The following is an 11773-nucleotide window of genomic DNA, read 5'->3' as shown; positions in this document are numbered from 1 at the left end:
ACAAACTACATTTTGGGGCATGTATTCTGTAGTTTGTAGTGGAATACATTTTAAAGGTAACCTTCCCAACACTGATTGAGTGATTACTGACACTCGCTGACTTATAGTCACTCTATAAATGCTGTCCATTCAAATCATCTCACTTATAAACACTGCCGTATCCACCGGAAGTCAGTGAGAATGGATTCTGAAGTCTTCCCATCCTCCTGTTAGTGATCCTCCATCTGAATGGATGATAACAACCTTCTGAACTGACTAGCAGGTGTAGAAGGCCCTGCTGGCCCATATCTATGGGACTGATCTGTCACGACTAGTGAAGCAGATTCAGGCGCAGACCACAAACTCCTTCAAACAAGAGTGAATTTATTTACAGTGCTTTCCACAGTGAAATATATATACAAAGGTGTTTGGGGAAAAGGGGCCGGGGTTCAGGGAGGGAAGTAGTGCATTATGATGCAAAGGCGAATAAGAAAATTAGTGGATTCAACTCATGTTTCACTTTACATTTTGACAGCATGACTGCTCTTCCCTTCAGTCAAGTACATGTTTCCATTTCTAGAGTCCCTAGAAGCTAGAAACACAAAACAAGACACTACTGTTATTATTAAATAGTTTCTTAGTTTATTTGTGATTTAAATTTTCACCTTTCATCTTTATGCTTAGTTTGTTCTGGTTACTTTGAATTTTGTAGCTTCGAGCTTATTTCTCAGACTATCTCCTTTTGTAATTTGTGATTAAAAATAGTTCAGTGAGTTTATTTTCCTCCATTCAGATGATTTTCCTGTGTCCTGTGTTCTAGAATTGATACCTAGACTTGACACAGAGGTGAAAGAATTCAAATGATTAAAGTTGTGCTATTATTAAAAAGGTAAGAATATTAAGTTATGATCCAAGAGGATGTGAAACAACTTCTTAGGTTATGTACTTATTGATTATCAATAATTAACTATGAATATTTTTATTTTCCAACCATGCAAACATGACTGATTAACCTGCATGGGGAAAAACTGAATATCAATGTATTAACAACCAAGAGTGCAATAAGTGATCAGTAAAAGAGGCCCACACAAAAGGTTTTAAGGCTGTAAGATAGCTGTATGTCACAGAACAGTGAACTTCATTTTGAGCTTACTCATAATCAAATAGCATTTCATATCTTTGTTCACTAAGGCAGGAAAACAGCCTCAAGGTTTTGTGCTGAGTGAATGAGACATTGTGGATTAGTTTCTGTCAAACATGGTTGGTTACTGTTGTCACTTATGGAAGTGGAGGACAGTCCAAAAACAATATGTACAAGACAAAAAAATGAAAAGAAACTGTTATATCAAGTCAGCCAATATCACATTAACTGAACAACTGATGTTTTATGCTTTTTTTATACTGCTTTTATAAAAGGTTTGAGACAGACCCTAATGAGCTACTGAAGCAAATAAATAACTGTCACTGAGCTTTGCATATATATCATTGAAAAAGGCAAAGAGTTTGTGAAACAGAACAATTTGGACTGTGAATATAGTTGCTGTGCACGAGCAAACATTCAAAAGCCCAACTTAGTAATAATTCTATGAAAACATAACTTCTGTTTGCACTGCAGTGTCATTTCCTGCAGTATGTGGATGACAAAGGCTACAGTAACACTTTTCTTTTTAATAGGATGAGACATTTAACTTTTGCATGAAGACCGTCCCAACCAGTGGCATTTTATTGATAAAATTGGGCTGTGTGATTGGTGGATCTATTCTCACCAACACAGTGAGAAGAGGTTTAAAAAGTGTCCCAGCACAGCATTCACTGCAAGCTGAATGACAGCAATGGCTCACCTGAAGTTCCTCCCACTCCTCCTGTGGGTTGGTGAGTGAACTACTGCACTCGTTTCTTCTGCTTTTATTTTTAAACTTGGTGTATTTGAACCATACCTAAGGTTATGACATATCTATGTTTATAAAGACTTGTTTAACTTGGCTTGATTAAGTCGTGCTTTTTTATTCTCATTCTTTGTCTCTCCATTACATTAATTTTTGTAAATTTTTCAGAATGTCTCACAGTGTGAATTTTGCCTCATTTTTCTGGCCATGTTGCTGGTTACAACCATAATAACTGGCTCCTGGCTAAGACAATATGTTGTTCAGGTGGTAAGCCAACACTTTGTAAGTATATTCCTCTTCTCTCAGGTTTCACGGTGTGCACAGAGGTGGATTTGCACAAGAGAATCTTTCACGATCATAGGTGTAAGGAAAATGATCGTCTGTATCACGTAGAAATAACTCAGACCGATAGAAGCGATTACTATCATCTATGTGGCGGCTCTCTGATCCACAGCGAGTGGGTTCTAACTGCAGCTCACTGTTGGAAAGATCAACCTGGATGGTGAGAAATGACTGTTTCAATTAAAAAACAAAAAAAAACAGTCCAGAGACAAAAATCATTACTGGTATTTTGTTCTTTTACCATTTCCATGTTTAGGACTATGTCTGCATATGTAGGAATTCATCCCGGTCCAGGAAGAAACGTGACAATTACTGACCACCAAATCTTTGAGGAAAATGGACATAAACATGACATCATGCTTCTGAAAATCGACCCACCAGAGAATAAGATTAAGCCTGTTGTCTTACCTAAATGTACACGTCGTAAAAAGTGAGTTTTGAGTAACCTTTTAAGTGTAAAGTTTAAATTCTGGAAGTCCATAATATGTTGACATAACATATATTTTTCTTGTTTAGTTGGTTGGTTTTTTAAACATCCAGGAAGAGCAAAAAAATGTAGCAACATCTGTAGTCTATGAAAAAAATGACATCATGCTTCTGAAGTTACAAACCCCCATTAGTGACTGCAAAGCTTCTTTATTAACAATAATGTAACTGAGACTTGAATATTGAGGTAAGGGTTCTGGTTTGGATTTTAGGTACCCGCTTAGGAGGTACATCCATGATCTATCATATCATAACTGACAATAAAACATGAGCATTAGGAAATGGAAGGAAATGTAATGTTTTAATAAAATGTTTGAATCTGCAAAGATTAGCTGACTTAAAGTGGACTGGAAATACTCAGCCTGCAGACATGGACATGGAATTTATTTATTTATTTTATTTTTTTTTAATTTGTAGGCTGGATGTCATTCAGATTGCAGGCCATGGTGGTTATATGGTTGATGTAAACTACAACAAACGTGAGAACAGCATTGTTTTGATTATTTCACAATTTCTTAGTTTATATTATACTTTGATTTTGTCTTGTGTGCCTGTTATAGTTACTTTTTCATTTTATTTGAAAACTGTGATGACATAAAGTATTTATTTCATTTTATGTTGGATATACTGTCAATTTCCCTCCTTTTTAAACGGTGCTTAGCTTCTTTTAAAGAACACATTTTGTTCCAGAAATGAGGCAAAGCATGTTTCTTTCAATGTCTGATTTCCTTGCATGAAACACTTTTGTTTTTTACATTTTTTCTCTAGTCCCTGGTTATCTGCCTCATCTCCAGTGTGCAAAAATGCATGTTGTTGAGTGTGAGCCTAACCTCCATCCATGTAAGTCAACATTATTATGGCCAAACGGAAACACGATGTGTCACAAAGAACCTCGAGTGGACACATGTCCGGTGAGTTGCCATGCTGCCAACATTTTATCTGTATCATTATCAGATGTTTTAGAACAAATATATAATTTGTTTTCTCTCTCAGGGTGATTCTGGTGGTGGAGTGATAGCCAAAAACAACAAGATTCATGGTGTGTATGTTGGTGGTAAAAAATGTGCCTGTACCGGACCAGCTATTTCACTGAAGGTCTGCTCTTACATTGGTTGGATAAATCAAGTCATTAATGGAATGGAAATGGAAAATAATAAAATGAAAATAACATCCAAAATAAACAGTCCGCTCTGGAAGAAACTTCTTCTGTGTGAATTGTTTCTACATGTGTCACGTTGATCATTCAGTTGTTCAGAAACTGTGATGTTTGCATGAAAGTTGTTGGGTCATTTTTGCCAGATGATATTAAGTACAATTACTACAGTATAGTATTTAAGTACAAATGTGAGGAATTTGTACTTTGCATTGGTCTTTCCATCACATTTGTGGCTTCTTCTCCACTGCCTCTCAGTGGGAATTGGTATATTTAACTTCACCACAAATATCTGACATCTTTAGTTACTTGTTATTTTACAGATGAAGATTTGTGCTCATGAAACACATGAAGTATAATTTTGTTTCTGTAGTTATTTCATCAGTTATTTGACTTGCATGAATTTAGCAACTATTATTATATATTGAATCTTTAAAAGTACTTACAGTTGATATTATTTTCTGTAAATTGTTCAAAATCATAAATGTGTGAGAAGCACTCAATCAGGGGCGACTCCAGGATCAAACCTTTAGGGCTCAGCTCAGTCTTAATGTCATGCTTATGGTGCCTTGTAATTAATATTAATGTCATATGCTGTTTGCAAATGTAGCCAACCCTTTTCACATTTGCAAACCTCACTTCAGTTGGATACACATTTTAGTGTTACCTTCAAAAGAAATCTAATTTTTGGATGACCTACAGCAGTGTCTAAGAATAACAGATTTTAATATAATACATCATCTTTACGGTGGTCACTTTAGTTTAAAACCTGATGCAATGGCACAGTCATGTTGACCAGTAAATTTCAAAACCAGTTTATGAAAAAGCAGATCAGAGGAGAAACCTGCACGGCATTGTTTCAGTCTCTTAACCACATAGAGGACAGTCCATCAAATCATCAAGTATTTAAAGTACCATTATACAGTACAGACAGTTAAAAATCACCCTGCGACTCCACATACCTGGACAAGAAGCCAACAACTAATAGAGCTGATTTTAAATGACAGCTTTTGAATTCATACAAACCCAAACACTTTGTTGTGCAGACTCAGCACAGAGAATCGTGTTCACCAATTCAGAGAGTGGAGAACAGATTTGTAGTCTGTCACATCAGTATAGTGGCATTCATCCTGTTCAAGGTTACAGTGATGTGAATGTTGCTAAATGCTATTATTCACATTAATAGCAGAGTGCTACTGAAAATCACACAACGCATCCATTTAATGCATGTAGATTTTGTGAAAAATCCACCTGATCTCTGTTAGTTCCAGTCTCTCTGTCCTCGCTTCCTCTTTGTACTGACAATCACACACAAACATTTTATATTCAACTAAAAAAAATAACAAAAAATATTCTTGTAACAGTTATTTTAAGAGCAGTTTCGGATCTTCGTTTGATAAGAGCATAGCACACTGCTTAGTTATGAGCGATCATCATAGATGAATGTGGGCAAAGTGGAAGTGACATATATGTAGCCAGGTGGAAGGTCTTTGTTATCGGACATGTCCCTGACTTTGACTTCATGTCCACTCTTACCTGTTTCTTATATGTGCTGTGTTCCTCCATCTTTCTCCCTTTCTCTCCCTCTCTGTCGTCCCCTCTCAGTCTTTGTGCAGTCACCCAAAGGTTAATTATAAGAGTATATCAGAGTTTACAACCGAATAAAAGGCATAAACTGGTCCATATCAATTTGCTGCTGCTGGCGAGGGCGTTGCTAGGATCTTGAAGCATACAGGGCTTACCCCAGCCCTGAAATCTTTTGAATTTTCACTCAATAACAGCACCTTTTAAAGTTATTTACTTTTATTTATTTAAGCGTATAGTAAAATTAATATAAAGTGGTAAATGTTATGCACTACCTAAAGTTTGAAGTCACAGAATGATACTATTTAGTGCAGTTTTAATCATTACCAGTCTTCATCTTAGAGCTTGTGCTCTTATTTCTCCTTTTAAACTGTGTGGATGTTCACCTCTTCTTCATCCTTCCTGTTCCTTTCACCAAACAGCTCACTCTTGTTCACCTCTGATCTCACTTCCTGTTCTGGTTATAAGAAGGATGCAGTCAGCATGTGTCAAAGACACTCCCTCCAAATATATGATTTTTGATATGATGATTAGATATTTAACATTTTATTTATCAACTTATTTTATGCACTAATCCAATCCATTATTAAACAAATATCATACTGTAGAAAAGCAAATAATAATACACTAAACAGTTTTATGCCATAAGAGCTAAATGGTCACTTCACTGTATTTGTTTCCCACAAACTACTATAGCTAGGATCTTCAAGTTTCCACTATATTTCATTAATCTGCAGCGACTATAGATCATATAAGTATATTGACCTCTATCGTTTTCTTTATGACTTGGCCTGAATACACACACATACACATCTTTGAATAGCACAACAAATGAGGTAATTTTCCATGTGTTTTAATTAGGTTTTAGTGGTTTATGTGTTTTATGTATGTGTGTGTATTTTGGTCTTCAGCATTAATTTATACAAACTGTAATTATTTCAGATGGAAGATCCATTATTTAATGTTGCTTTATCTTGACACTATGGAGAATAAAGCCTTACATGAGTGTTGCTATTTTTAATTGTGGAGTGGAAGACCTCCTGTACTTGTTGTTTAGACTGTGATCTGAATGCCAAGTTTAACCAAATTGAAAGCAAAGGTTATAGCTGGGATATTCCACACATTTGAAAGACTCATTGTGTAACTCAGATGTTTATGAGCTTTGATCACTCTTGTCCAGCATAATAATTATCATGTAATTGCAAGAAGACTTAATGAAACTGAAACAATGCACCCTAACACAGGCATTTGAACTGTACGCTAATGAGTACATGAAGTGTACCTCTGCCTCTATAGCTGAAAAGAGTTTGCCTCTATAATTTCTGGATCTACTGATTTGTTTCTGATGTATCTCTTCTTTTATTTAGCCTGTATTATGAACAGAAAGATGATGAAATCCTCTTTATTTGAGAAAGTGTCCTTAAACTAGCTTTCTTCCTTCTTACTGAGTTTCCAAGCTACCTCTTTGTTAAGTGAATAAACTATTTGAACAAGAAAGATATCATGGCATTTATTATGATACAGTGTGTGTGTGTGTGTGTGTGTGTGTGTGTGTGTGTGTGTGTGTGTTGTTGGTAAAAATAAAAGATTTGAACTCAAAAGAGTTTGAGTTCATGCACACTGGAGAAAAAAAATCTAAATTCTCTTTATCACAATCATTTGTATAAAAACATGGCTATTTTACTGATCTATGTTTATTATTAAAGAGGAAGGAAAGAAGAAGAGGAAGCCTGAGCCCAGGTTCTGTCCATTTTCATAACAAGTGACAGCACAGACATCTGAGCTTTTTCGTCATAAAGATTGTGATGTGAAGCATCAGCAGGTAAAGTGTCGTTAAAGTGTCACTTCAATAATGCTGCTGGGAGAAAGAAGTGCTGACACGAACTAGTTTTGAATAGAAGGCTTAAAACACAAACACTCTAATATTGGGTGTTGCTTTTACGCTTAAAGAATATAATAAGTTCTAAGACAATTCATTTGACTTCTCACTGTCCATGTTGTGTTGTGGTATTTACTTTATCATGAATGTATGCTACTTTGTTCTAGCGACTGTAAACTTTTTTGTATTCATGAAATAAACTAGACTTTCACAGTCTGCATCTTCCACAGTTTTCATGCTTTTGTTCACTCCAAATTTGACACAAACCCACAGACAACCAGAGTTAACTAACTATGTGGAGCAAACACAGACACTGTAATAGCTGATTTTTCTAATAAACACAATCAGGTTAACATTAAGGTTTAACACTGAAGGAGATTTGTTCCATAGTCACAGTTATACTTGTATTTCCTTTACTTACATCCAACACTGCTATGTTCTATTTCAATCCAGCTGCTGGCAGTTTATCCATTGTTGTTTTGGACAAATAAGCTTAAAGCTAAACCTTCATGTTTCTGATGGGACATTTTGTTAAACCATTGCTCAACTTATGTCTGCATGAGAGCAGATAATTATGATGTACTTGTAAAAAGACTTGATAAGCAGGTCACAGCTGAATCAAGGGGTAATAAAAATAAGACCACGCAGTCTCAGCGTGACTACACATGCAGTGGGTTATTGCACACATTTGAAACACTCATTGTGTAACTCAGGATGGACCCCTTATAAAGGAGACAGAGAGGTTCTGTTGTTCATTCAAGTAAAACCTGGTGAAAGCGTAATTCTAAGACTCTGGTCGTTGCTTAAGTGTATAGATAAAAATTCTTTCATACATTCTTTTCTTACTAAATTAGTATAATCGCCAAATCGATCATTTCATATTTATCTCCTGAAACAATCTACATTCACTTTTTTATCCCTAGAAATGTGTTTCCAGAGTCCAGGTTTAGTGACTTCCTGTCCACCATCACATTAGCTGAGTAGCTGTCAAATTTGAGGGGAGCAGAGAAGATCAGACACCAGTCAGCAGGTCAGAGGCCATCTCTCATTTCACAAATCAATCACTTGATTTATAAATGGAACAAACACACCATCAGACCAGGTAATGACCCATTATGAGACAACAGCCATCTGAGAGGAGATGTTCTGTATCACAAAACATGGGAATCAAACAAACTCTAGGCATTCTGAAATATATAAAGCTCAACAAAAAACACAACCATATCAGATCCTGATGTAAGTCATTTTGTTGCTGTTTTTAAAAGTCATTTAAAAAGAGGTCTAGAAAAAGTGTCCAGTAAGAGATTCTACTATTTATGCAGCACTGCCCCCGTGTGGCCACAAAGACACTCAACAGCTTCATTTCTCAGCCTGTTGCCTTCTTTTTCCTTCATGATGTAAACAGTGAATGAACCGAAAGAAGTCAATCCATAAACTGTTAAACTGATAAAACAGTCCTGATGATTATGTAACAAGTTGTAGTTGACTAGAGGTCGTTTTGGTATACAATTTAAAGGCCATTTTCTTTTATAAATACACCATACACTTTGTTCTCCACCATTTCTTTTCCTCAAGTCCTTAATGGACAGTGGAGGAACACTACATCTAGCTTCTGTTTAACATTTATCCAGGCGCCCCCACACTGTACCTCTACAGAAACCAAGGGAGAGAGACGGACACACAAAGAGAGGGAGATGGAGAAAATTTAACACAAACTTTTATTTCCACTTGAATCTTGATCTCAAAATAGAAAAAGTTTTATCACAAAATAATTACAAGAGCACAAATAAAAACCAAAGACAAATGAAATAAAAAGGCAAGGCCCTGGGACTGAACACAGCACACCTTTAAAACAACATGATGACCAATGTTTGACCTTTCACCTCTAGCATAGTTTTCTCTGGATTTCAATCTGGCCACCCCTGAAATGACATTTATCAGTGTATGTACAGCATCCATTTTTGGCTTAGACAGTCTGACACAGACCGTCTCCATGGCAACCTCCGAGACTCTTCCTAAAAAAAAAAAGTCTCTATATGACCACCAACAAACCTGTTACACCATATTTTTTTCACCAGCTCACCTTTGCTGAAGATGCTTTCTCATACAAATCTAAACATCTTTTGAGAAAGTCCACATCACTCTGATCTGTACTGAAAACAGAAAAACAAGGACAACACCAGCAGAGGCCTCCAAGATAAACCTGGCAACATAAATCTAGATAACTTTGCTTATTTATCTCTTAAAACATTTAACAAAGATTACATTTCTAACAAATATACCAATATAAATATATATTCCAGAAACAGGACATTCCAGTTAGATCCTCTCCGAACTGGGCAGCTCAGCCCATCATCCACTTTTACAAAACAGAAAGCCGCCTGATACAACAGCCCCAAAAGTGACAAAAATCCACCTCCAAAAAGCAAAACTTCTCATAATGGAAAAACAAAAAAGATCGTCAATCCTATCAAACACTTTCTCTTAATCTAAAGAAATTATTCCAACATCAAACTGTACAATTTACAAATAACTACCAAGTCTCTCATGAGAAACACTCTTGTTCACATTAGAGCTGTGTGGTACACAGTACGACTGATCTCTGTGAGTGATTCATTTCACAAAGTGTTTCAGCCTGGTGGCCAGTACTTTTGAAGGAAGTTAGTAATCTGTGCATAACAGAGTCATGGGTCTCCAGGTCTACGCAGAGACAAATCTCTGTTTTTAAGGGAGAAGAGAGAGCCCCACATGATGACTCGATGCCAGTAACAGTCCTTTACAGAAGTCTGCAGGCAGCCCACCCTGTGCAGGAGCCAGCTGACCAGCAGCAGCACTAATCTCCTCCAAAGAAAAGTTAGCATCCAGGACAGCTCTGTCCTCAGAGCTCAGCTGAGGAAGCCCCTGCAGCAGCTTCTCCACGCAAGCTTTATTACTTTACTCCATCCCTAACATGGTGGTGTAAAAGTCCACGGCATACTGACCTGCTCTGCATCCAGGAAAAACCACTAACACCACATAAACTACACTAACAACACCATACACAATTACACTAAATCATCAGCCTCACAACACACCACACATAAAAAAAACACAACTTTCAGCCAGACAAACCACACAGTCCACCAAACCTCCATCATTCACCAGAGAGAGGGAGAGATATAAAAAGAGAGAGTTTAGTGGATGTGTGTTTGTGTGTGTGATACACACAATTTATGAATATAATCTCCAATAAAGGTTATGTAGCTGATGAAAAGTGGGTTAGATTAAATGTTTACATTTCTTGTGCATGAAGTAAACTATAATATTTATATGTAAAATTCCACACCTACACCTGTGCGCCCTCACACTGCAGCACATTTTACTCCCCGGTTGCAGAAACCGTTCTATATTTTGTCACAGCTGCAAAAGAAGCTCCACTCAAAGAAACTCAAAGATGATGGAGAGGAAGAGATTTCAGAACATGAGGCCTTTTGCCAGACAGCAGACAGGAAGGTGGGGAGAGAGTGAGGCGGTATGGCACACAGGAAATGGTCGAGGCCAGACTCAAACCCAAGCTCCTGCAGTGGGAACTCTGTGTCCCCACTCAGCCAGGTGAGATATAGCAGAACCATCAATTCAGAGTCTGACAGTAAGGGTGAAGACGAGCCTGACTGTTGGTCTGCTCCAAAACAAGCCCATAAGCAAGCTTTGAAATATTATGTTACAAAATTGTGAAACTGGGACATGAAATTTGATTTGAAAATGAAATTCATCCTGATCAGGAGCTGTTATGATCTAAATGGTGTTCTAGATCCAGTAAGCAAAAAGGAAGAGCTGCAATATGTGTGCTTTTTCATTAGTGAATAAATAATAAAAAGCTATAGTGCAGACTACAGCGCCATCCAGTTGGTGTTCGCTCTCTCTGCGGTAGAGTATCACTTCCTGTTCCAACACATAGTGGTGTTTTTGTGTAGCTTATCTGCGTAGCAGTTTAACTAAAAACGTAGAGATAACTTCTTATTTCATAGTGTAATCTTCCTACTAGAACAACACATGGCCAAAGGGAACTGACTATTTTGCAATGGACGCTTTGTGTTTACATCTTTTTGTAGAATCTGTTTACACATTCAAAATAAAGAGAGAACTTTGTTTGTTTGTTTTTTGTTTCTTTTAACTTTCTTCGTAGTCTGAGTATACGTAAACTCGGGCCACATGCTTCAGAAATCCTTCCACAAGCTTTCTGCAATAGTTTGCTGGAATCTCGGCCCACTCCTCTTGACAGAACTGGTGTAACTGCCTCAGGTTTGTAGGTCTTCTTGCTCACACTGCTTTTTCCGTCCCACCCACAATTTTTCTATCAGGACTTTGTGATGGCCACTCCAAAACTTTGATTTATTATCCTTAAGCCACTTTGTAACTAATTTGGAGGTATGCTTGGGGTCATTGTCCATTTGGAAGACCCATTTGCGCCCAAGCTTCAGCTTC

The 11773-nt window shown here is 37.0% G+C and overlaps 1 protein-coding gene across 1 annotated transcript; it reads left to right on the top strand.

The window, feature by feature from the left end:
- Positions 1 to 1668: 1668 nt before the first annotated feature.
- LOC109202522 (cationic trypsin) lies at positions 1669 to 3932 on the top strand. Its single transcript, XM_019360209.1, has 6 exons — positions 1669 to 1851; positions 2172 to 2367; positions 2464 to 2637; positions 3111 to 3172; positions 3462 to 3604; positions 3687 to 3932. Exons 1-6 carry the CDS (start codon positions 1803 to 1805, stop codon positions 3930 to 3932), a joined length of 870 nt encoding a protein of 289 aa, XP_019215754.1. The 5' UTR covers positions 1669 to 1802.
- Positions 3933 to 11773: the final 7841 nt, after the last annotated feature.

The sequence above is a fragment of the Oreochromis niloticus genome, linkage group LG6 (genome assembly GCF_001858045.2).
Source record: "Oreochromis niloticus isolate F11D_XX linkage group LG6, O_niloticus_UMD_NMBU, whole genome shotgun sequence".
NCBI lineage: Eukaryota > Metazoa > Chordata > Actinopteri > Cichliformes > Cichlidae > Oreochromis > Oreochromis niloticus.
This window is presented reverse-complemented; position numbering and strand designations above follow the sequence as displayed.

Excerpts from the sequence above, each read along its gene's own strand:
- LOC109202522 (XM_019360209.1), top strand. The coding sequence starts at position 1,803 with ATGACAGCAATGGCTCACCTGAAGTTCCTCCCACTCCTCCTGTGGGTT. Across the intron at positions 1,852-2,171 it reads CCCACTCCTCCTGTGGGTTG|GTTTCACGGTGTGCACAGAG; the intron begins GTGAGTGAACTA and ends CTCTTCTCTCAG. Across the intron at positions 3,605-3,686 it reads CTCGAGTGGACACATGTCCG|GGTGATTCTGGTGGTGGAGT; the intron begins GTGAGTTGCCAT and ends TTTCTCTCTCAG.